This window comes from Lepus europaeus, chromosome 16, assembly GCF_033115175.1.
Source record: "Lepus europaeus isolate LE1 chromosome 16, mLepTim1.pri, whole genome shotgun sequence".
NCBI lineage: Eukaryota > Metazoa > Chordata > Mammalia > Lagomorpha > Leporidae > Lepus > Lepus europaeus.
In genome coordinates, this window is record NC_084842.1 from 88,370,917 (window position 1) to 88,396,350 (window position 25,434).

At 62.0% G+C, this 25,434-nt stretch overlaps 1 protein-coding gene across 2 annotated transcripts in view; it reads left to right on the plus strand.

Annotated features, from left to right (window-relative positions):
- LOC133775271 (TBC1 domain family member 14) overlaps positions 1-25,434 on the plus strand; it is a 213,171-nt gene that overhangs the window by 178,595 nt on the left and 9,142 nt on the right. For both annotated transcript variants that reach the window (XM_062213486.1, XM_062213490.1), the window contains 5 exons: positions 4,434-4,514; positions 6,686-6,780; positions 10,114-10,185; positions 10,816-10,944; positions 13,975-14,084. In XM_062213486.1, coding sequence (XP_062069470.1) covers positions 4,434-4,514; positions 6,686-6,780; positions 10,114-10,185; positions 10,816-10,944; positions 13,975-14,084 — 487 coding nt within the window. The remainder of the gene's footprint in view (positions 1-4,433; positions 4,515-6,685; positions 6,781-10,113; positions 10,186-10,815; positions 10,945-13,974; positions 14,085-25,434) is intronic.

Below are 25,434 nucleotides of genomic sequence, written 5' to 3' on the forward strand. Positions count from 1 at the left end.
GACGGGGGTGCTCAGGGCTCTTGGGATGAGATGTGTGCCCCCCAGGCTGTCTGTCGCCCTGGGCGGCATCTGTCCAGTCTGTGTGAAGCCAGAGCTCTGCGGGTCCGTGCACTCAGGGATATCGCGCGTTATGCCTCGTGCGTGGCAGTCGTCCCATTCCCCTTCCCTTCCCCACGTGCAGCGCGGCTCTGCCTTGTGCCGCGAGGGCCCCGGGCCGCTGGGAAGGGCCTTTGAGTCTGGCACTGCCTGTGACTGTGGAGCCGGCCTTGTCTGGTTCCGCCAGCGTCCTGGCCGTGAGGAGAGCGGCTCAGCTGCAGGCCGGAACCCGTCCTGGCTGCGCGATGCTCAGCACTGGGCTGTCTCTCCAGGTCCCAGTCCCGGCAGGCCCGGAGGTCTGTGCCTTCTCACAGTCAAACGGGTTTTTCCTCAAGGAGGGCAGATGTTCCTTCCAGAGAGCCGGCGCCCCCGCCGCGTCCGTAGTGTGCACTCTACATTGTTGGTCCTGGCTCCGAAGTGTTGTGGATCTCTCACAGGGAATTGTCTTACGTCCACCGGCAGCAGCGTGCATGCAACACACGCTCACCTATGTATTTATACGCACGCACACACGCGCATGCACACATGCTCACATGTACAACCCCCCCCCCCGGATTTGTGGCTTCTCGTTCAGGTGTCTGTCGCTGGTTGGGCCGTGGCAGGCCAGCTTGTCCGTGATCAGAGGCCTGTCCCCGGCAGTGTGCACTGGGTGATGTCTGTGCAGGGGGCCGGGGGCAGGGAGCCTCCTGGAAACTTCGTGCCCAACCCCACCCCTGCCATGAATCTGTTCCAGCACTGGCATGGGAGACGGCCTAACCCTGCGCTGTCGGCAGCCCGCTCTGCTGGAGGTGGTGCCCTGCCTTGTGTGTCTGTGTGCGTTCCAAGTCCGGCTCTCACTGGTGCCTGGGTTGATTGTGTCATTGTGGATCCGGCTGAACTCCGGTGGTGTCAGCCTGGAGTGATGTGTTGCTTCGTCAGAGCTGTGGCCTCACCCGCCGTCTGCCCCGCCCGTGCCCTGCCCGGTTCTCTGTGACCCAGGCTGCTGTCACCCGTGCCCCGCCTGGTTCTCTGAGACCCAGGCTGCTGTCACCCGTGCCCCGCCCGGTTCTCTGAGACCCAGGCTGCTGTCACCCGTGCCCCGCCCGGGTCTCTCTGACCCAGGCTGCTGTCACCCGTGCCCCGCCCGGTTCTCTGAGACCCAGGCTGCTGTCACCCGTGCCCCGCCCGGTTCTCTGAGACCCAGGCTGCTGTCACCCGTGCCCCACCCGGGTCTCTGAGACCCAGGCTGCTGTCACCCGTGCCCCGCCCGGGTCTCTCTGACCCAGGCTGCTGTCACCCGTGCCCCGCCCGGTTCTCTGAGACCCAGGCTGCTGTCACCCGTGCCCCGCCCGGTTCTCTGAGACCCAGGCTGCTGTCACCCGTGCCCCGCCCGGGTCTCTGAGACCCAGGCTGCTGTCACCCGTGCCCCGCCCGGGTCTCTCTGACCCAGGCTGCTGTCACCCGTGCCCCGCCCGGTTCTCTGAGACCCAGGCTGCTGTCACCCGTGCCCCGCCTGGGTCTCTGAGACCCAGGCTGCTGTCACCCGTGCCCCGCCCGGTTCTCTGAGACCCAGGGCTGCTGTCACCCGTGCCCCGCCCGGTTCTCTGTGACCCAGGGCTGCTGTCACCCGTGCCCCGCCCGGTTCTCTGTGACCCAGGCTGCTGTCACCCGTGCCCCGCCTGGGTCTCTGTGACCCAGGGCTGCTGTCACCCGTGCCCCGCCCGGGTCTCTGTGACCCAGGGCTGCTGTCACCCGTGCCCCGCCCGGTTATCTGAGACCCAGGGCTGCTGTCACCCGTGCCCCGCCCGGGTCTCTGTGACCCAGGCTGCTGTCACCCGTGCCCCGCCCGGTTCTCTGAGACCCAGGGCTGCTGTCACCCGTGCCCCGCCCGGTTCTCTGTGACCCAGGGCTGCTGTCACCCGTGCCCCGCCCGGGTCTCTGTGACCCAGGGCTGCTGTCACCCGTGCCCCGCCCGGTTCTCTGAGACCCAGGGCTGCTGTCACCCGTGCCCCGCCCGGGTCTCTGAGACCCAGGCTGCTGTCACCCGTGCCCCGCCCGGGTCTCTGAGACCCAGGCTGCTGTCACCCGTGCCCCGCCCGGTTCTCTGTGACCCAGGGCTGCTGTCACCCGTGCCCCGCCCGGTTCTCTGAGACCCAGGGCTGCTGTCACCCGTGCCCCGCCCGGTTCTCTGAGACCCAGGTCTCTGTGACCCAGGCTGCTGTCACCCGTGCCCCGCCCAGGTCTCTGTGACCCAGGGCTGCTGTCACCCGTGCCCCGCCCGGGTCTCTGTGACCCAGGCTGCTGTCACCCGTGCCCCGCCCGGGTCTCTCTGACCCAGGCTGCTGTCACCCGTGCCCCGCCCGGGTCTCTGTGACCCAGGGCTGTCCGCCTCATCTCACTTTCCCTGCGCTTCCGAGCCAGTGCAAGAAGAGTGACCTTGGACCCCGATTGCGGAGAGCCAGGCCTCGTCTGCCGTTCTGTGCTCTGTGTCTTACTTGGTAGACAGCACTCCTGCTGGGCCAGGTCTTGGTGACCTGCTGTCCTCTGGAGAACATGACCTTCCTGGTGAGGCCCCGTGGCTGGGGCTCGCGGGAGATGCCGCTTCTAGTCCTGCCTGACCCGTTTTCTGACCACAGCGTCGTCCTTTGGGAAGTCAGCCTGGTGCTCTGCGGGCAGGGCTGGGGTCTGGAGAGGGTGTAGGAGCCGTTCTCCTCCCCTCCCCACAGTACGCACTAGCAGACCGCGCGGATCTTGTTGAAGCCCTGATCCTGACCCTGCCAGCCTCCGTGCTTTCGCTGAACTTGATCTCCTCCGGGAAGTGGGTCCCTGGTGGTCCATCTCTGGACAGTGACAGAGTGCAGCCTCCTGGAAGCTGAGCAGGCAGAGGTCCCACCCAGGTGCTCGGGCCACAAACCTCCACACAAGCTGGCAGCCGCCAGGTCTGGGCCAGGGCAGAGCCAGGAGCCAGGAGCTCCACCTGGGTCTCCCGTGTGGGTGGCAGGTCTGCTGCTGCCTTCCAGGGGCCTTAGCAGGAGCACTGCACAGGTGGCCTGGCCTGCCCCACGTCACCCGCCTCCCCTCCATGTCTGTCCCCTCAGCAGCCGAGGGCAGGTGGTGCTTTCTGGGTCAGGACGATGCGCAGTTGCACCCATAACGATGCCTCTTCTGCGTGGCACCTCGCCTGGGTTCTGAGTTACGTCCTTCACAGGGCGAGAACTAGGCCACAGTCAAGGTTTGACATCTGCGTTATGGGGTGGCTAGAACTTGAGTTGCATTGTAATAAAATGGCTTGCGCTGCGCAGAGGCGGCTGTGTTGTTTGGAAACGCAAAGTGGCGAAAATCGTACCTGGTTTCAGCAGTGACCCAGGACACGGGGGCGCTGGGAACAGGAAGCGCCTGGGCCTGGGGTGGGGGAGGGCAGCGTCGTCACAGTCGCTCTCTGAAGGACAGAGGGGTGTGGGCATCCCCGTGGAGGTCAGTTTTGGAGCAGGAGTTGTTTATTCTCTTCCTAATCTTCTGCAAGTTTTACTGTTCATTTGGGAAGCAGAGGGGTACATACAGAGAGCTCTCATTCACTGGTTTACTCCCTAGAGGCAATGGCCTGGGTCAGAGTTCGAGCCGGGGGCCAGGAACTCCATCCAGGTCCCCCATGTGGGTGGCAGGGTCCACGCTCGCCGGGAGCTGGCGCAGAGACTCGAAGCCAAGCGCTGCACTGTGGGACCTGGGGCTGCCCCCTGGGCCTCACCTGCCGGGCTGCACGCCTGCTCCTCGGGTGATGTTAACTGTTAGCAGACTATCCAGAGGACTGCTGGAAAAATAAGTTCTGAACATGCACATGTTGGAAGCTGTTGTCCTAGTTCCTTGGTTGTTCCTGGTCGTCTGCTCCTTTCCCTACCCCACTTGATGGGCAGCCTGTGCCGTGCCAGGAGCAGTCCCAGGGTGTCCCTGCCAGAAGCCAGCTGGGCTATCTGGTGGTCCCTGCCCCCTCACCCCCTCCACCCATCCGCTAGACGTGAGTGCGTTGCCCTGGGTGGGGGAGGGGAGTGAGGGACCCACAGTTTTAACTCCAGGAACTCACGGTCTTGGAAGGGCAGCAGGCAGATCTCCAGGGGATAGGACAACATAGCTTTGCAGGTAGGCGTGCCAGGCGCAGCGGGGTTGTGTGTGTGCCCTTGCCCGTCTGTGACTGTCTTTACACAGCGGAAAAGCTCTCAGACTCACTGCGGGAGCTGCTTACGTCGCGAGCCTGCCGAGAGTGCAGTTAGCCTGTCGTAGCTGGAGAGAGTAGTGTGGGCTGGTGTCTGGGAGGGGGATGCTCACTTGTGCCCTGAAGACTGACCCGGCGGCTTCTCTTCCAGAACTCTTCGACATCTGTCTTGCCCGAGCCAAGGAGAGGTGGCGCTCGCTCAGCACTGGAGGCACCGGGGTGGACAGTGAAGGTACGCACGCTACACCTGCGGCTGCTGGGGTCAGTTCTGGGTGCCACTCGTCACTGCTGAAGTGCTTCGTGTGGGTTTATGTAGAGCTCTGTGGGAAAGGGTCTCTGTAAGCCAGAGTTACAGGAGAAACAGGGAATGTCCGTTCCTGGCAGGTGTCGAGTCCCAGCACGCGGGGGACTGGTCATCACCAGCGCCGCTTCGTGTAAGTGCTGTGCGGCACCTGGTGCCGGGCTCGGCTGAGGGTTGGCCTCCAGGGAGACGAGGATGCGGCCTGCTTGCTAGGTGGAGCTTTTTGATTTCCCGTAGCACACAGGAGTGCCTGCTCGTGTTGCTTAAGGAGTGTGTGTCTCAGCATTCTGCTTATACTGTCTGTAGTGTTGGAATTCAGATACAAGAAGTCAGTCACAGATTTGTTAGCGATACCATTCGTGAGTCTTGCACTGCGCTGGCTCCCGCGTACACTGAGTTATTTTATTTTCGAAACGTCTACACTTTTAAATTGACAGGAGAACCTGAGCATGCTTAACCCCACACACCATGGCGTTTTGAAGTCCATGTGAGTGTGCATTGTGGAGTGGCTGATTGTAACTTGTGAGCACCTGCTTAACTCCCATGGTTATTTTCATCTCTGAGTTGAGCCCGGCCTCCATTCTCTCAGCATTTCTCAAGAGTCTGTTAACTAGAGCCGGTGCCATGGCGTAGCAGGTTAATCCACCGCCTGCAGCACTGGTGTCCCATATGGGTGCTGGTTTGGGTCCCAGCTGCTCCACTTCCTATCCTGCTCCCTGCTCCCGCGCTTGGGAAAGCAGCACCGATGGCTCGAGTCCTTGGGCCCCTGCACCTACGTGAAAGACCCTGAAAAAACTCCTGACGTCAGATCGGCCCAGCTCCGGCTGTTGTCGGGAGAGAACCAGCGGATGGAAGACCGTTCTCTCTGTCTCTCTCTGTAACTCTGCCTTTCTAGCAAACCTTAACGAAGGAGTGTGTGTTAACCGTAGTTGCTGTGTGGCACAGCAGATCTCTGGAAATTATGCTTCCATGTAACTGAAATTGTGTAGCCTTTGACTAACGTCTCCCCTGTGGGTGGCTTCCCCCGCCCCAGCCCTGGTAACCCCCATTCTAGACTCTGCTTCTGAGAATGGGGCTTTCAGATCCCACACGCACGTGAGGGGACGCGGTATTCGTCTTTGTGTGCCTGGCCTATTTCCCACAACAAGCTCATTTGTGTTGTTGTGAATGGCAGAATTCTCTCTCTCTCTCTCTCTTTTTTTTTTAAAGATTTATTTTATTTATTTGAAAGGCAGAGTTAGAGAGAGACAGGAAAGATTGAGAGTAAGAGATCTTCCGTCCCTGGTTCACTCCCCAAATGGCTGCAACAGCCAGAGCGGGGCCAGGCCGGAGCTGGGAGCCCCATCCGGGTCTCTCAAGGGGGTGCAGGGGCCCAGGGAGTTGGGCCGTCCTCCAGTGCTCTTTCCAGGCCGTCAGTAGGGAGCTGAATGGGAAGCGGAGCAGCCAGGACACGAACCAGCGCCCTTATGGGATGCCGGCGTCACCGGCCGCGGCTTCACACATGCCATCACAGCGCCGGCCCCTTCCCTTCTCTTTCGTGGCTGAAGAGTGGTCCACGTTGTTTATCCGGTTATCTGTTGACGGACCCCAAGGTGGTTCCACATCAGACTGTTGGGAGTAGTGCCCAGTGACCCTGGCAGTGCCGGCGTCCACCGCCAGGCGGCGGGAGTGCTCTTCCTCTGAGTGCCTGCCCAGGAGTCGGGCTGCCATAGCAGTCGGCAGTCTGGCTCTGGCTTTTGGAGGCCACATGTTTAAGGTCAAATAATCATTTTTTGGGGGGGTTTTCTGTGCTTTGAGTTCAGTTGTGTATATTCCCTTACTTGTCCTTATTTTCCAGTGATGGTGGTTGATGACAGGTGAGATCAAATCAGATTTTGGGTTCAGACTCAAAAGTACCTAGCGGTGTTACAGAATTGGCTGGTGCCGTGCGCGCTACTCTCCAAGCAGGAAGCCCTCAGCCTGCTGCGCATCCAGGACGCCTCTGTCTGGGGGTCCGCTCAGCGCAGTGCTGAGGAGCCTGCCTGTTCCAGGCTCGTAAACCTTGAGGGCCTGGTAGCTGCCCCGCCCGGCCCGGAGCGGGTGACTCTCGCGTCTTTTGGCAGATGCCGGATTCCCTGCGGCAGACCGAGAGGCGAGTCTGGAGCTCATTAAACTGGACATCTCCAGAACGTTTCCAAACCTCTGCATCTTCCAGCAAGTAAGTGGTGGTGGTTTGTCGGCTTCAAGTCCGTCTGTCTGAACGGTGATCGACAGCACAGCACGTATCCGCAGTCACGTTTGAGAAGTGCTTAGTCGTTCGCGTGTGTGGGAGTGAGGGGGAGGGTAGGTAGGTCACACTCCTCCCAGTACATTTAGACTTTTACCAATAAGTGTCACCGATCCCCCCAGCTCATTTCTGGTCTTTGAGGCCTGCTGGCCCCCTGATGTGCAGGCGGCACACGGAAGGCCCCGTGCGCGCTGTCACGGCCTGCTGGGCACTCCCGTGTTCTCACTGCTGCCCGCTGCAGCGAAGCTCCACGGGGCCCTTGCCGTGAGATCGCCTCCACTCAGAGAGCCGGTGTGAGCCCAGGGAGAGAGGGAGACCCCCGGGGTCTGCGGAGTAGCCCGGTGGGGGGCCAGGAGAGCGGCTGCTGGGGCCGGAAAGCTGTGCAGGTGGGCAGTGAGGGCAGAGGTCGAAGTTTGTCCGAGCCGTCCCTCAGCCTGTCTGTGATGGCTCTGCCACTTCCTCCAATCTCCCTGCGCGTCTGTCCCTTCTCTCTGCCTTTCCCTAGTCCAGAGTCTCAGCTCTGGATCCCTGCACCGGCTTCCCCTCGCCTCTCCTGGCCTCTCCTCCCTCTGTTCACCCCCCTGCCTCCACCGCAGTCTGTGCGTCCCTAGTCAGTGCCGTCGGGCCCAGGTCTCCAGGTCCTGCCTTGCACGTAGTAGGTGGCCAGTGAAGGCTGGTGCAGTCCTTAGAGCAGATGAGCTCAGCGGCCACCAGAGCGAGCAGGCCTGGGGTGTGGCAGGAGTGTGGCTGTGCCCAGGAGCAGATGAGCTCAGCGGCCACCAGCATGCGCAGGCCTGGGGTGTGGCAGGAGTGTGGCTGTGCCCAGGAGCAGATGAGCTCAGCGGCCACCAGAGCGAGCAGGCCTGGGGTGTGGCAGGAGTGTGGCTGTGCCCAGGAGCAGATGAGCTCAGCGGCCACCAGAGCGAGCAGGCCTGGGGTGTGGCAGGAGTGTGGCTGTGCCCAGGAGCAGATGAGCTCAGCGGCCACCAGAGCGAGCAGGCCTGGGGTGTGGCAGGAGTGTGGCTGTGCCCAGGAGCAGATGAGCTCAGCGGCCACCAGAGCAGGCAGGCCTGGGGTGTGGCAGGAGTGTGGCTGTGCCCAGGACTCTGACAGCACAGGGCAGCGCTGTGCCTTCCCCTGGGTGTGGAGGAAGGGGGTACTCTCGGGCCAGGCCTGGACTTGGAGTGACGGTCAGACCAGAGGGCAAGAAAGGCTCCCAGGCAGGAGTGGCCAGAATGGAAAGCTCAGACAGCGGGGTGTTCCGGGACTCCGGTCCTCGTGGGAGAGGGAGCCTTGCTCAGGCTGGAAGGGGCAGAAAGCGTGGTTCGATTCCGTGCTCTCTGCCCGGGAGTGGTGCTGAGCTCTGAGCAGGAGCCAGCTGCAGCGGGGTGTCCAGTGAGCAGGACTGCGCCTGCCCTGAAAGGCAGAGAGAGACGTGTAAACCTACATACATGCGTATGAATATCCTCCATCTGTGGGGTCACTTCCCAGTGCCCATGACAGCCACGGCTGCAAAGCCAGGAATCAGGAACTCCATCCGAGTCTCCCACATGGGTCGCAGGAACCCAGGTCTTGGCTCCTCACCCCTGCCTCCTGGGCACAGTAGCAGGAAGCTGGAATTGGAAGCTTGGACTAGCCGGGGCTGAAGTACGGGGCGGAGGCGCCCAGGCCCACTGGCCCGGTCCTCTCTCGCCCTCCATGGTGGTTCTTGGAGAATTAGCTGAGTGAGGCACTCCTGAGGTTCATGGGATCTGCCCCACCCCGCCGAGAACCAGGCCAGCTGCCCCTGGACCCCCGAGGTTTCTCCTGGAGCACCTCTTGGCGCCTCAGCTCAGAAGCGTGCCTGTTGACTGGACACAGAGCGGTGTGTTCAGAAAAGGGTGAGCTTTGGGTGGGGTGTGGGACGGCTGGTGGGAGGGCCCCTTGACGTGGGGCTGTGGCCCCCAGGGTCCCGAGCTCTGTATGTGGGTGGGGGGAGATCGAGGCGTCTGGAACAGGGGCAGAGAGCCTGGGATACGGAGTGGTCCCTCTTTCTGTGAAAGCAGTGACGTGGCGTGGCTCTAATTACGTTCCAGGAAAGAAACCCTTTAAGTTGAAGACACTGGGCTGTGGGAAGGTTCCGTGTGGTTTTCTCCTGCACCTCTGGCTGCATTAAACTGTTAGAGCCACACTGGTCCTGCGGCCGCACGCGCTGCAGCCCACGCCTTCCCTCTCAGCCCCGTGTCCTCCTCACCTCCTCGCTGCCGCCCTCCCTTCTATCACTCAGCCTGTTTGTAGGTCAGGTTGTGACGGCCTGGACCCTGGCGTTCTGCGAGCCACCGCTAGTGACGTCTGGATTGTGTCCCTTGTGCTAACTGTGGGCGTGTGGTGGGTGTGGACAGTAAGTGCTTCACAGTGCCTGCTGGCGTGCCAGCATCAGTGGAGCCGTCGCTCAGCTGGCTTTTGTGCTCAATTAGAAAAAAAATTCTGGGGCTGGTGCTGTGGTGTAGCAGGTAAAGCTGCCGCCTGCAGTGCCGGCATCCCATATGGGCGCCAGTTCGCATCCCGGCGGCTCCACTTCCGTTCCAGCTCTCTGCTATGGCCTAGGAAAGCAGTAGAAGATGGCCCAAGTGCTTGGGCCCCTGCACCCATGTGGGAGACCTGGAGGAGGCTCCTGGCTCCTGGCTTTGGATCAGCACAGCTCCAGCTGTTGCAGCCCGTTGGGGAGTGAACCAGAAGATGGAAAACCTCTCTCTTTCTCTGCCTCTCTATAGCTCTACCTTTCAAATAAATAAATCTTTAAAAAGAAAAAGAAATGGAAATCTTGGAGAGGTGGGAGAGCTGGAAGAATGAAATAAAATGGGAGGTCCTGGTACTGGGACCTGAGCCACGGAAGCTGCTCCCAGTCCCCCTGCGCCAAGACGCACACACCAGAGAAACAAAGGACATGGTAGACGGGAGGGAGACAGAAGACTGGATGGGGGCCCAGTCAAGGAGCAGAGTGAACCTGCTCTGGGGGCCCCAGGTAGCACTCAGCTGTTGCACCTCGAAGGGCAATGCAGTTACACAGCAGGGTCTCCTAGAGCAGTGCTCGGGCCTGGCCCACCGGCTTTCCCCAAAGCAGCTTCGGAGGCTGAGCCGCACTGGTTTATCTGGTAGTTTGCCCGATGCACGTGGGGTGGCTGGCACCACGCTGTAGGAGGAGTGGGGCGCCGCGTGGCATCTGTGCTGCTGGGAGCTAACCACACTCACGCATGTGTTGTTCTTGCTCTGTTGACCCTTTAGGGCGGGCCTTACCATGACATGTTGCACAGTATTTTGGGCGCTTATACTTGTTACCGGCCGGATGTGGGTTATGTAAGTGACGTTTTTCAGTATCTTATAATGCTGTCATCCGAAGGGAAAGTCACAGTGCCGCCTGGCACCCCTTGGCTGCGGAGGTCAAGTGGAAACCCTTGGTTTTTGCCGAGGGGCACTAAGAGTCCTGTGGCGAAGGGGCTGACTCGGTTTCCCTGGGAGGAAACGGAGCCGTCCCCGCAGCTGTTGGTCGCTCATCACATTCTAACTGGATGTGATTTTCGTCTTCTGCACGCGATTGTTCCCAGCGTTTAAAAAAGCCTTAGTAACCACTTTAAAAACATGCTGCCGATACTGCTGCAGTAGCAGGTGTGTGTGCACGCACACGTGTGGTTTGCATGGGACATGTTGAGTTAGGCGTGCGTGTCTGCGGCTCCAGGACGGTGCTTATGGGCGGGCTGCCTGGAGGGGGCTTGGCGATGGTTTCCACCGCGGGTGGGGGCGGGTGGTAGGGAGCAGGGCAGTGCTCTGGGTGAGGCCGGGGCAGGGGCGTGGGGCGGCGGGTAAGGCTGGGTGGTAGCTGCTGGGGGCCCTTCCCGCGGGGGAACGTGTGGCTCCTCCTGGAGTGCGGTGAGCGAGCTGCTCTGACCTTGGTGGCTGCTGCTGACTGAACGCCCTCTCTCCCCTCAGGTCCAGGGCATGTCCTTTATAGCGGCAGTGTTGATCTTGAACTTGGACACTGCCGACGCCTTCATCGCGTTTTCTAATCTGCTGAATAAGCCCTGTCAGATGGCGTTTTTCCGAGTGGACCACGGCCTTGTGAGTATTCTGGGTCCGGGCCCTGGGGGCTGTGCCCCCACACAGCAGGACTGTCCAGCCTTTCTGTCCTCTCACTGGAAGGGAGGACGCATTTTCCCTGCACAAAGGGGGTTCAAAACACGCAGCGCGACGATGCTGAACCCAGGTCTGAAAGCAGCCACTGGGTGGCCACGGAGTGGATGTGTGGTGGCCACGGAGTGGATGTGTGGTGGCCTCTTTGGAGACATGGTCGCCTTGCAGTGTAGACTCAGAGCCAGGGAGGAAGGGCGGCTGCTTCTCGCACACCCAGCACACACGTGGACACACACATGCACACGCATGCACACACGTGCACACACACTCTCTCTCTCTCCGTGTGTAGAAGGCATTCAGGCCTCTTGGTCAGCACACCGTAGGTGAGCTGTGTGAGGGCCGTGCGTCGTGAGAGGTGCTGGAACCTGGAGAAAGGAGGCGTGTGTAGACCGTGCTCCCGCGTTGACGAGGGGGCAGCAGTGTGCTGTGGGTGTGGGAGGGCTGGCGGCGGTGGCCTGGGGAGCCGAGGGGACGGCACTACGGCGAGAACGCAGCTGGTGCGTGCCGGAGCAGCTGGCAGGAAGGTCACCTGTGCCCCGAGCGCCCAGCCTTTCAGTGAGCCTGGCCTTGATGCGCTGGTAGCTTGCTGAGGGTAACCACCGGTGTCAAGGCCAGAATGACGTAACCCTTAGGTCCGACGGGGAGCGTTTGTCCCGGGCGTCTGGAGGACTCGTGCGTGTTGCTTGTCCAGGCAGCGTCTGCATTTTAAAAAGCATATTTGGAAACTGCTGCTGCACGGTGGCTGTTGGGAAGGCATAGCCCGGCGGTTCGGTGTTGGCAGCGGCCACACAGCGCTGTGTGCAGTTGTCCCAAGGAGTCCTAGGCGTGGATGAGTCATTACGTCAGCGGGCGGTCATGGCATGATTAGTTAGGGTTGTGAGCACACAAGCAGCTTGAAACGGGTCTGAGGGGAGCGCATCCGGATGTAACACACCCGGGGTAGTGCGCAGAAGACGGTGGGCGGCGGTGCTCCAGGTGAACAGGCTCGCTCCCCCAGGAGTGAAAGTGCCACGGCATCGGGCGTGCTCAGGGTGGGAAACGTAGGGGCTCGTGCGGCTTGTGTATCCCCCAGGCCTCTGCAGAGAGGACTCCCTTCCCTAATCGGGAAAGCTCACCTTCCCGGAGGAGGTGGTGGTCAGAGATGAGAGGTCAGGACATCGGGCCCCGGGCAGCGCAGTGACGCTGTGCACGCTGAGTTACTTCCTGGAGGTGGTTCCTGGGGCCACACTTAATCCTGCCTTTTTATGTGTCATAAAATCCTTCCCATCCAGATTTCTTGTCCTCTGGGAACAGAGGGTAAAATCCGTACTTAGGAATGTCAGCTCACGTGTTTCCGGGAGACTGTGGGACCTTGCCGTTGATTGGCAGACGCTCAGTGCCCCAGTGATGCGTGGCCAGGGAACTCCACCAGGGCTTCCCGCGCTGTGTGTGTGGCAGTGTCCCCGGCCTCACACGCTAACGCCAGCAGCACCACTCCCAGTCGTGACATAGGAAAGACCTCCGGGCCTTGCCAGCTGTCCCGAGAGGCAGCACTGCCCGTCGGGACGCTGGGTTAGCACAGCCCTTCCAGTGAGGGGCAGACATGGTCTGTCAGAGCACCTGCCCACACGGTGGCCCGGGCCTGTTGGTCCACCAGAGCACCTGCCCACATGGGCGGCCCGGGCCTGTTTGGTCCACCAGAGCACCTGCCCACACGGTGGCCTGGACCTGTTGCTCCATCAGAGCACCTGCCCACACGGCGGCCCGGGCCTGTTGGTCCACCAGAGCACCTGCCCACACGGGCGGCCCGGGCCTGTTGGTCCACCAGAGTGCCTGCCCACACGGTGGCCCGGGCCTGTTGGTCCACCAGAGTGCCTGCCCACACGGCGGCCTGGGCCTGTTGGTCCACCAGAGCACCTGCCCACACGGGCGGCCCGGGCCTGTTGGTCCACCAGAGTGCCTGCCCACACGGCGGCCCGGGCCTGTTGGTCCACCAGAGCACCTGCCCACACGGGCGGCCCGGGCCTGTTGGTCCACCAGAGTGCCTGCCCACACGGCGGCCTGGGCCTGTTGGTCCACCAGAGTGCCTGCCCACATGGCGGCCCGGGCCTGTCGGTCCACCAGAGCGCCTGCCCACACAGCAGCCTGGGCCTGTCGGTCCACCAGAGTGCCTGCCCACACGGTGGCCCGGGCCTGTCGGTCCACCAGAGCACCTGCCCACACGGCGGCCTGGGCCTGTTGGTCCACCAGAGCACCTGCCCACACGGCGGCCTGGGCCTGTTGGTCCACCAGAGTGCCTGCCCACACGGCGGCCTGGGCCTGTTGGTCCACCAGAGCACCTGCCCACACGGCGGCCCGGACCTGTTGCTCCATAAGAGTGCCTGCCCACACGGTCGCCCGGGCCTGTTGGTCCATCAGAGTGCCTGCCCACACGGTGGCCCGGGCCTGCTGCTCCCAGGCCAGGGAGAGCCGGCCTCGCTCCTTCAGCACCACCCCCCGCATGGTGCACATTTCCCCCTGAGAAGTTGAGAAGCAGCCTGCGGTTTCCCAGACGCCGCGATGCTCTTTCCCCCGAGTGTCTCCCGCCCGCTGTGGCCTGCAGGTGCGAGCTGGAGCAGTGGCGCCCTGCTGTAGGTCAGCGTCAGCCACGTCTTCCTCCTGCAGGTGTGCGGTTACCTCGCTCCTGGGCCTCAGCCGTGGCGGTGGGCAGGCCGGGAGGTGGGGCCCAGCTTTCCGCAGGCTCCTGCCGCGCCCCTCCCTGCCCCGGCCTCGGCTCCCTTCCGGGTGAGCTGAGCAGTCGGAAGCTGCCTGGCAGGTCCGAGGCGCGCGTGGTTGTGTGTGCCCGGGCGGTGCCTGCAGTGGGCCGCTGTCGGAGTATGTCAGCGGCTCTGTTGGATTCTGAAGGTAGAACTGTACTGGTGTATTGGGAACTTGTGCTGACAGTGAGTTTACTGCTAATATTTCACATTATCTCCCTAGATGTTGACTTATTTTGCTGCATTTGAGGTATTCTTTGAAGAAAATTTGCCGAAATTATTTGCTCATTTCAAGAAAAACAACTTAACTCCAGACATCTACCTGATCGATTGGTAAGACTCTCCGTGTGTCCTCAGAGCACCTTCAACCCTCCCCCTCCCCTCCATCCCCACTGCGGCCTGCTCTCCGGCCTCGCCCCTGTCTGCCCTGCAGGCTCCCACTCTGTAATAATCACTGAGAGCTCACCCTTAATACCGCCGGGCCTCCCGGGTTCCCTGCTGGGACCTGTGCATTCACGGAGCCGGGTCCCCAGGCCCCAGGCGGCATCTGCCAGGCCTCTGCTGGGTTCTGGAGGTGGGTGGTGAGCGGAGGTGAAGGGAGGGGCGGGAGGAAGGGCAGAGGTCACAGGAGTGACACAGGGGCTTGAGCCAGGTGTGACTGGGCGGGGAGTGGGTGATGTCCCAGTGTTAGCAGGAGCAGCCGTGGTACCTGCTGGTGTTGGGGTCCGCAGTGGAGGAGGAGAAAGGCAGGTGAGGAGGTTGGGGGCCAGGGGTGGCATGTCGCAGAGAGGGACCTGAGCCTGGGCACAGTGATGGGGGGGGAGGGGTGCTGGAGGCCTGTGCTGGGGCGGGGGCGGGGGCGGGTAAGGGTGTGGCACATCTGAAAGTGAGGCGGAGTTCGCTGGAGGCGGGACAGCCTGAGGCCAGAGTAGAAGTGGGCGGAGCTTGGGCAGGGGCAGGAGATTGGCAGGCCCCCAGGCTCGGTACCTGGGTGTGCCAGAGGACCCCCGTCCTGTCTGGAGTGTCTGTCCCGTGAGGGGTTGCTCGAACCACCTGCTGAGGGGAGCAATACCAGGGAAACGTTGGCCAAGGGTGGGGATTTCAAGACGTCCCGAGACTTCCAGGCTCTGAGAGCGCTGGCCCAGCTGTTCACCCGAGTGGCTGCCAGGCCCATGAGCGCCGTGTCTGAGGGCCTGCGTGACAAAAGGTGGCCCTGGCCCAAGCCTGGCCACAGCTGCTTGAGCGCCCGGCACCAGGCTGGCTTGCCGAGGGCTGGGAGAAGACAGCCCTCGACCAGAGCTGCTTAGCTTCAGACCAAGTTGCGAGGAAGCTCAGAGCCGCTGGGACCTGGTAGCATGGGCTTGACCTTAATTTTGACTTTGAACAGAACCCTCACTTCGGGAGGCACACCCTCAGATCGCGCAGGCTTGTTTGCAGCCTTGGGGACGAGCCTTTGGGTTCCCAGCCTTTGTTGCTTTTAGTTTAAACCCTGAGGCTGCTCTGACTCCGCTGAATTTTTGCCGTGGTCTGAGGCAGGGGCAGGGGACCATTGTTTTGCAGGGGCCATTGGATATTTAGGACATCACTCTCAGGCCTGCTGTGGGTTTACTGGATTTCGGTAACTTATAGCCTTGGCAGGGTCAGGCCGTGTGATCTGGGGCCAGGAGGTTGGAGCTTGCCGTGAGCACCAGGCTGTGAATTAGTCGCCGGGGGGGACGTGTGGCTGGCTTGTCCCTGTGGTGGGTAGACGGTTTGGGGCTGCTTTGAAGGGCACAGGTGTTCAACAGACACCAGCGTTCATTTGACCATGACCTCTGACCCCTCAGATTCCCAGACACCTGTGACCCAGGAGGGAGGGGAGCGGATCCGCCACAGGCCGGGAGCCTGCAGCTCGTGTCTCCCGGTGTCCCAGAGCCTAGGCTTCTCCTGGTGTCCGAGCCTGGGCGTCTCCTGGTGTCCCAGAGCCTGGACTTCTCCTGGTGTCCCAGAGCCTGGGCGTCTCCTGGTGTCAGAGCCTGGGCTTCTCCTGTGCCCTCTCCTGGTGTCCGAGCCTGGGCTTCTCCTGCTTCTCTCCTGGTGTCCCAGAGCCTGGGCTTCTCCTGCGCCCTCTCCTGGTGTCCCAAAGCCTGGGCTTGTAGGCTAAAGTCAGCACAGTGTCTTCCAGCCTTTGTCATGTGGACTCGTGGGAGGAGATACACTTCCTGTGACCGCCCAGTGCGTGGCCGCGTGTGCAGAGACCCTGCATGTTGACGTGCCAGGGACAAAGCGGTTTCTAACCCTGACCCCCTGTGGCACTCAGGTGTGCTGTTCATTTACGAACGGTGCTGCCGGTTCGTGCCGCCAGGGACCGTTGGCTGGGCCACACCAGCACTGGACAGCTCTGCTCCTGTCTCAGCCTAGAGGGGCCAAGGCCACCAGGGACCGTTGGCTGGGCCACACCAGCACTGGACAGCTCTGCTCCTGTCTCAGCCTAGAGGGGCCAAGGCCACCAGGGACCATTGGCTGGGCCACACCAGCACTGGACAGCTCTGCTCCTGTCTCAGCCTAGAGGGGCCAAGGCCAAGGGCCTCTCTCGCTGTCTCCTGTGGCTTCCGCAGCAGCCCGCTCAGGTAGCTGTTACACCTGTCTTCCAGGGGAGGGAGCCGAGGCTCAGAGAGGCAGTGGCCTGCCAAGGCCCCATGCCGGCTGGTGGCAGAGCTGCTTCTGGACTGAGGCCTGCCTGGCTCCGAGCTTGCGCATATCGCCACAGAGTCCTGTCTCAGGGAGTCCTCAGGAGGCAGTGTGGCCGTGAGGTGAGCCCACAGCTGGGCCTCACGGTGGCCCCAGTGTGCTGAGGGCGCTGGGAAGCAGACAGCACCGGCTAGAGTCCACGGCGAGCGTCGGGACCCAAGGAAGCCCCAGGGATTCCCCCACGAAGGCCTGTGTGCCGTGGGAGGGTTGGTTCCCGACACCCCGTCTCCTGGAAGGGCCTTGCAGGATGCCGTCTGAACGGCCGGGCGTGGAGTTGGTCCTTGGGAGAGCCACCTCCTCTCGGTCTCCCCGCGGCCTGGGTGGTTCCAGCAGGTTGCTGGGTGCTGGCAGGCGAGAGGGCAGGGCAGGTGCGGGTGGGCAGTGGGAGGAGCAGGAGGAAAGAAATTGTCCAGACCTAGCCTGAAAGCTGCCATGGGAGAAACACTTGCCCTTGTTTCGTCTCTCAGTGCCCGGCAGCAGAGAGCCATGGAGGGGGCCCCTGCACCCCCTTACCCTGCGTCACTGCCGGGGCGAGTGGCCAGCTAGGCCTGGCTCCAGGGCCTTTGCCTGCTCCAGAGTCGCGTCCGACCCACACACCTGGGCTGCCTCGCATTGCACCTGCCCTGTGGGGCTGCGCTGTGTGTGAGGTGTCGAAAGCCTGGTGAGTCCTGGGGCCTGGGGGCCTGGCGGGCTCGAGGGGGCCTTGTGGGTGAGCTAAGATGGCTGCGCTGTGGGTGAGGGACACCTCTCCCGCCATGTCTGCCTGCCAGAGGCCGCTTCCCCCGTTGCTGCGCCTGCCACACTCGGTGTCACCTGCTCCTGCGACCCCAGGGGCTGACCCCATGCTTGGCACAGGTCCCAGGGCAGGGAGTGCGTGTGTTCCCAGGTTTGAAACATGGGGGACCAGCACGAAGCCCACTCGGGTGCTGCCACCACCCGCGTGCTCTCCATACGCTGTCTGCAGCGAGGGGTCGGGGGACTGGCTGCTCTTCCCTGTCGTGTCTCCCCGTGGCACGTGCTCTGCCGCGAGGGGTCGGGGGACTGGCTGCCCTCCCCTGTCGTGTCTCCCCATGGCACGTGCTCTGCCGTGGGGGGTCGGGGGACTGGCTGCCCTTACCTCTCGTGTCTCCCCGTGGCACCTGCTCTGCCGCGAGGGGTCGGGGGACTGGCTGCCCTCCCCTGTCGTGTCTCCCCGTGGCACCTGCTCTGCCGTGAGGGGTCGGGGGACTGGCTGCCCTCCCCTGTCGTGTCTCCCCGTGGCACCTGCTCTGCAGCGAGGGGTCGGGGGACTGGCTGCCCTCCCCTGTCGTGTCTCCCCGTGGCACCTGCTCTGCCGCGAGGGGTCGGGGGACTGGCTGCCCTCCCCTGTCGTGTCTCACCGTGGCACCTGCTCTGCCGTGAGGGGTTGGGGGACTGGCTGCCCTCCCCTGTTTGTCTCACCGTGGCACCTGCTCTGCCGCGAGGGGTCGGGGGACTGGCTGCCCTTCCCTGTCGTGTCTCCCCGTGGCACGTGCTCTGCCCACACAGACGTGGGCATCAGAGGGTGGGGCTGCCGGCTGTCCCCGTCCTCCTGTGTCTTGATTGCTCCCGTGGCCACGTGTCGGAGGACCGGCGTGGGCTCCTTCGACTTCTCCAGGTGTGCCCGCTGCTGCCCAGTGGCAGTTACTGGAGCTGAGTGGGTTCTGTAGCAGGTGTTCCTTAGTTAACAGAGGAACAGAGTGGTACGTCCCCCATCACGGTTAGTGTTTCCTGAGATGACTTTAATGCCCATGGACCTGCCACCTTAAAGGGCGGGGTCAGGGTGACAGGGCTCCTGCGAGGTGTCGGTTGCCATTGAGTCTGGTGCCCGGTTGGTTTCCAGGCCCTCACTTCAGGGTTCTCGTGTGCCCAGGAACGTGAGTGGCTGCTGAGCACCGGGAGTGCACCTGGCGCGCCTGGGCCCCTCGTGCGTGCGAGGAGGGAGGCAGGAACCTGCCCACAGGGAGGTCAGTGCCGTCGCGTGGAAGGGGAGCCTGAGTCGCTGACCGAGTCTGTTCCGGCCCAGCTGGGGTGAGGCCACCGCTGCAGTCCAGTGAGAGGGCTGGGGCCCGGAAGAGGCTGCCCAAGACCAAGGCAGGGGCGGCCCTGGGCCTGCTGACGGCGTCTGGACTCAGCCTGAAATCGCTGCCTCCAGCTTGGCTGAACGCTTGTGGTGCCGGTTTTTTTCCTTTATAAAATAAATAATTTTATTTAGCAATACATATGATATCCAAGTGTAATAGCTTTTCAGTACTCTTTTTTTTTTACAGGCAGATTGGATAGTGAGAGATTGACAGAGAGAAAGGTCTTCCTTTTTGCCATTGGTTCACCCTCCAATGGCCGCTGCAGCCGGCGCATCTCGCTGATCCGAAGCCAGGAGCCAGGCGCTTCTCCTGGTCTCCCATGCGGGTGCAGGGCCCAAGGACTTGGGCCATCCTCCACTGCCTTCCCGGGCCATAGCAGAGAGCTGGCCTGGAAGAGGGGCAACCGGGACAGAATCCGGCGCCCCGACCGGGACTAGAACCCGGTGTACCGGCGCTGCAAGGCGGAGGATTAGCCTATTAAGCCACGACACCAGCAGCTTTTCTGTACTTTAACTAAAAAACAAAACCTGATAGAATCTCTATTTGTTTTAAAGATTTATTTATTTATTTATTTGAAAGAGTTACACAGAGAGAGAGAGAAAGAGGGAGAGAGATCTTCCATCCACTGGTTCACTCCCCAACTGGCCGCAACAACCAGAGTTATGCTGATCCAAAGCCAGGAGCCAGGAGCTTCTTCTGGGTCTCCCACGTGGGTGCAGGGACCCAAGCACTTGGGCCATCTTCTACTGCTTTCCCAGGCCATAGCAGAGAGCTGGGTCGGAAGTGGAGCAGCTGGGACTTGAACCGGTGCTCATATTGGATGCTGGCACTGCAGGTGGCGGCTTTACCTGCTACACCACAATGCTGGCCCCCTTAAAAAAAAAAATGTGTTTATTATTTGAAAGGCAGAGTTACAGAGAGGCAGAGGAAGAGAGAGAGAGAGATCTTCCATCCGCTGATTGACTCCCCAAATGGCTGCAGTGGCTGCATCTGGGCTGATCTGAAGCCAGGAGCCAGGAGCTTCTTCTGGGTCTCCCACACAAGTGCAGAGGCCCAAGGACTTGGGCTGTCTTGTACCTCTTTCCCAGGCCATAGCAGGGAGCTGGATCAGAAGTGGAGTAACCAGGACTCGAGCCGGCGCCCATATGGGATGCTGGCACTGCAGCCGACAGCTTTACCCACTCCGTCACAGCGCCGGCCCCATGAGACAGAGGTCTTCCGTCCACTGGTCCACTTAGTTGGCCCCAGTGGCTGGAGCTGGGCTGATCCGAAGCCAGGAGCCAGGAGCTTCTTCTGGGGCTCATGTGGGTGCAGGGGCTCGTGGACGTGGGCCGTCCTCCACTGCTTTCCCAGGCCACATTGCCTCACAGGTGGGCAGAAGAGCAGGGTGGGGGTACGGGGGGGCCCCGAGAGGATCTTCCCAGGAAGGGAGGAGGTTGGTTTTGCCTCACAGTGTGGAGGCGCACGGCTCAGGGTCCCATTGTTGGAGGCATCTGGTAGGGCTGCCGGTCAGTGAAGGGACAGCCACGAGGTGGGCTGGGAAGCAGACACAGGGAGCGAGCTCTGCGGATGCAGCCCTCTAGGGAGAACCGTCTTCTGGGGCCAGCGTCGAGGGCCGGTTGGTAAAGTTGCCACTGCAACCTCAGCACCCCACGAGGGTGCTGGCTGGAGTCCTGGCCGCTCCACCTCTGATCCAGGACTCCCGCCAGTGGCATGGGCAAAGCAGCAGAAGATGACCCAAGTGTCTGGGTCCCCGCCTCCCACGTGAGAGACCCAGGTGAAGCTCCTGGCTCCCACCGTCGGCCTGGCCCACACTGGGAGTGCACCAGCGGATGGAAGATCCTGTCTGCCTGTCTCCGCACCTCCGACCCCAAGGAAATCTTTTTACCAAAAGCATCAAAAACTATCTTCTGAGGGTGAGCCCGCAGTGACCCGAAGACCCCTCGCTGCGCCCACCCGTGAGACATCGCGGTCACATCAGGTCCCCGCCGTTAGTCCGTCTTCAGAGTTGGAGCGTGTGTGTGATCTTGTGGGGCCATGTCCTGTCCACGCCTTGGCACCCAGGTCCCGGCACTGTGCCGTGGACGTCACTGTCGTCTGATCTCTTTCTGGGAAAGTTCCCACTGACATAGAAGGGACTTCTGTGATGAGGTACCGCGCGGTGTCTGTATGCTTGCACTGTTGTGGAATGTCCATCAGGGAGCAGCAGCGGGAACCCACCTACCTCCTCCGCTGCTTACCCTTCCTTAGGGCGAGAGCATCCCGAACCCGGCTGCGCTGCGGCGCACCAGGACTCCTCCTCCCGAGCCACTGCAGCTTCGCCTTGTTAGACAACCTCCCTCTGCCCCGTCTCCCTCCTCTGCTGCCCCCCCCCGTCTCCCTCCCCTGCTGCCCCCGTCTCTCCCCTGCTGCCCCCCCATCTCCCTCCCCTGCTACCTCCCCATCTCGCTCCCCTGCTGCCTGCCCCCCCCCGTCTCGCTCCCCTACTGTCCCCCCCTGCCTCCCTCCCCTGCTGCCGCCATCTCTCCCCTGCTGCCCCCCCCCCCGTCTCCCCCACCCTGCTCTTCCGCCCATCCGTGAGGCGATGTGGCACTTGTGTGTCTGCCCCTGGCTTGTTTCCCTTAGGGACCTCCAGATTGACCCCTTCGTGGCTGAGTGCCACTCCATTGTGTGTAGGTACCACGTTCTGTTTATTCATCACCCCATTCTTTTATTTTATTTTTTTAAGAGACCTACTTTATTTGAAAGGCAGAGTTACAGAGAGGGGGTCCTCCATCCACTGATCCACTCCCCAAATGGCTGCAATGGCGGGGGCTGGGCCAGGCCGGAGCCGGGAGCCCCCTCTGGTGTCCCAGGTGGATGCAGGGCCTCCAGGACCTGGGCCATCCTCTGCTGCCCTCCCAGGCTCATCAGCAGGGAGCTGGCTCGGACGTGGAGCAGCCCACGCGGGATGCCGGTGTGCAGGCAGTGGCTCAGCCCTCTATGCTGTGGCTTGGTCTAATCTTGCTCTATTTAACCCCACGCGACGGAATGAGGCCAGCTTATTTAGGACCAGAGAGGGTGCGGCAGGGGACCCAGGGTTTCCTAAGCCAGCTGAGGGGCAAAGGCTTGGTGTTAGGACGGGAACATGGAGGCAGAGCTGGAAGGGGCGGCGGGGGGCTCCTTGGCCGTGAGGATGCTGGGCGGCTGCCCTGCCTCGGCTGGGGTCTGCATCATCTGTGGAGGCGACCGTGGTGCTGCCTCCTCTCAGGATGAGCTCGGAGAGGCCAGGCAAAGGCACGGAACGCAGTGCTTCCTGTTTGGTCTGCAGCCCGAGGCCTCTCGACAGTGGCCAGGCAGCCAGCAGTTCTGCTGATGGACACGAGCAGCCTGGGAAACGGCCCCGCACGCCCCACCCCCCACCCCCAGCGCTCCCTAGCGTTCCTGCGGACTCTGGCGCTTAGAGGGGCCAGATAAGGATGTCTCCTGGAAGTTGTCCATTCCTGCGCGCACTGTGGGGGAGGGGACAGCTCACACCTGCCGGTGGGTCCTAAAGCAGAGCCATTTCGTTCGGTTAGCACCGCAGAAACGCATTGTACTGAACGACTTCCTGAGCTTAGCCAGTCTTCAAATGGTTTTATTTAAAAAAAATTATTTTTTATTTATTTGGAACACACACAGAAAGAGAGAGATCTTTCATCTGCTGGCTCACTCTCTAAACACCTGCCACGGTAGGGCTGGGCAGGGCAAAGCCGGGAGCCTAGAATGCCATCCAGGTCTCCCACATGGGTGGCAGGGCCCCGGTACTGAGCCGTCACTGCTGCCTTCCGGAGTGTGTATATGAGGAAAGTGGAACTGGAACCCAGGGCGCAGTGGGCACGGGCGTCCCAGGCAGCACCAGAACCGAGCACCATCTGCCCGGCCAGGACCTTGGCTGGTTTTGATACTGCATTCTGATGCGGCGGCCTGGGGTTAAACTAAACATCGCTCCTTGGGAGGGAGAATCCTCCAGCGCTCTTGGTGTTGTAGAGACATCACTGAGCCGGTTCTAGGGAGGCCGAGGGCGTTTCTGGGCACGTGATGGTGGGGAGCCAAGTGGTGAGATGGGGGATGTGCATACTGCAGCCCTGAGTCTCCCAGTGGTTCTGACCCCAGGGTTGCGACCTTTGGGCTCGGGAGCAGCTGGCCACTCAGCCAATGAGAGCACTGTTTTAATGTCCTATTCGTGGCTGGCTTTTGACGCTAACTGTGCGTGTGTGTGTGTGTGTGTGTGAAGATTTATTTATTTTATTTGAAAGAGTTACAGAGAGAGGTAGAGACAAGAGAGAGAGGTCTTCCATCCGCTGGTTCACTCCCCAGATGGCCACAACGGCCAGAGCTGCACCGATCTGAAGCCAGGAGCCAGGAGCCTCTTCCGGGTCTCCCATGCAGGTGTAGGGACCCAAGGACTTGGGCCATCTTCTACTGCCTTCCCAGGCCATAGCCGAGAGCTGGATCGAAGAGGAGCAGCCGGGACTAGAACTAATGCCCATATGGGGTGCCGGCACTTCAAGCCAGGGCTTTAACCTGCTGCACCGCAGCGCTGGCCCCCCCAAGTGTGTTTTAAAAATACAGCCGAGGCCGGCGCCGTGGCTCAACAGGCTAATCCTCCGCCTTGCGGCGCCGGCACACCGGGTTCTAGTCCCGGTCGGGGCACCGATCCTGTCCCGGTTGCCCCTCTTCCAGGCCAGCTCTCTGCTGTGGCCAGGGAGTGCAGTGGAGGATGGCCCAAGTGCTTGGGCTCTGCACCCCATGGGAGACCAGGAGAAGCACCTGGCTCCTGCCATCGGAACAGCGCGGTGCGCCGGCCGCAGCGCGCTACCGCGGCGGCCATTGGAGGGTGAACCAACGGCAAAGGAAGACCTTTCTCTCTGTCTCTCTCTCTCTCACTGTCCACTCTGCCTGTCAAAAAAAAAAAAAAAAAAATACAGCCGAGCATTTGAAAGCTCCTGGTGACTCGGAGGAGGGCACCCACCCCTGGGCTGTCCCTGCTGGGGGAGGAGGAAGCTGCCAGGGACACTTGCAGTCCACAGCGGCCACAGGAGTAGCCTAGTGACAGCCTGGGCCCTGGGAGTGGGGTGGCCCCTGGCCAGAGTGCAGGGACCGCCGGCTGGCCGCTGAGAGGCCCAGAAGGTGTAAAGGGTACGTGTGGGGCTGCGGAAGGTAGCTGGGATGCCCCTTCCCTGGCAGGCCTCATGGACGACGTGCATGGCCGCACCCTGGGGGACGCCCCGGGCTGGTGTGGACGCGTGCGTGGCCACACTCCGGGGGACGCCCCGGGCTGGTGTGGACGCGTGCGTGGCCGCACCCCGGGGGACGCCCCGGGCTGGTATGGACGTGTGCATGGCTGCACCCTGTGGGATGCCCCGGGCTGGTGTGGGCGCGTGCGTGGCCGCACCCCGGGGGACGCCCCGGGCTGGTATGGACGTGTGCATGGCTGCACCCTGCGGGACGCCCCGGGCTGGTGTGGACGCGTGCGTGGCCGCACCCCGGGGGACGCCCCAGGCTAGTGTGGACGCGTGCATGGCCACACCCTGCGGGACGCCCCAGGCTGGTGTGGACGCGTGCAGTCAGTGGCTGTGGAGCAGGAAGCTCCCGGTCCCAGGGTCAGGAAATGGCCTTCCAAGTTGTGGTCATCTAGGCAGGGGTTAGCGAGGAGACATTGTGAAGTGAAGTTAAAGAAACGTTAGCTTTCATAGTTTGTATAGTTTGTAGTAGCACTGAATGCCTCTCTGGATGCCTGTCACCGCGTCAGAGCCAGCCCCCAGTGAGGCACACGCCGGGCGCTGGGCGGTGGGACGCGGCCACAGTCCACAGCCGCCCCTCTCCGCTGCACACAGCGCTCCCCCGCGCCTCCACCTGGGCCCGCTGGATGGCTGGCTCTGAACCTGACGCGTCCTAGGACTCGCCTCTTGGGGCTGGCGCTGTGGCGCAGCGGTGAAGCCGCCATCAGCATTGCCGGCATCCCAGTGAGTGCCAGTTCCAGCCTGGCTGCTCCACTTCCCATCCAGCTCTCTGCTGTGGCCTGGGAAAGCAGTGGAAGATGGCCCAGGTCCTTGGGCCCTGCACCCACGTGGGAGACCCGGAAGAAGCTCCTGGCTTCGGCCTGGCCCAACCCTGGCTGTTGCCGCCATTGGGAAGTGAATCAGCAGATGGAAGATCTCTCTCTCCATCTCTCCTCTCTCTCTGTGTAACTCTACTTTCAAGTAGACAAATCTTTTTACAGGCAGAATGGACAGTGAGAGAGAGAGACAGAGAGAAAGGTCTTCCTTTGCCGTTGGTTCACCCTCCAATGGCCGCTGCAGCCGGCGCACCGCGCTGATCTGAAGCCAGGAGCCAGGTGCTTCTCCTGGTCTCCCATGGGGTGCAGGGCCCAAGGACTTGGGCCATCCTCCACTGCACTCCTGGGCCACAGCAGAGAGCTGGCCTGGAAGAGGGGCAACCGGGACAAAATCCGGCGCCCCGACTGGGACTAGAACCCGGTGTGCCGGCGCCGCAGGTGGAGGATTAGCCTAGTGAGCCGCGGCGCCGGCCATAAATAAATCTTCAAAACAAAAAAACCTGCCTCATGGGGCCAGCATTGTGGCGCAGTGGGTTGGGTTGCTGCTTACGCGGCCGGTACCCCATTTCAGATGCAAGTTCTGGCTGCTCCACTTCCGATCCAGCTCCCTGCTGGTGCACCTGGCATGGCAGTGATTATGGGCCACGTGCTTGGAGGCCTGCCTCCCGTGTGGGAGTCGAGGATGGAGTTCCTGGGTCCTGGCCTCAGCCTGACACGGGCCTGGCTGTTACTGCCACTTGGGGAATCAGGGGATGGCGATATCTCTCTCACT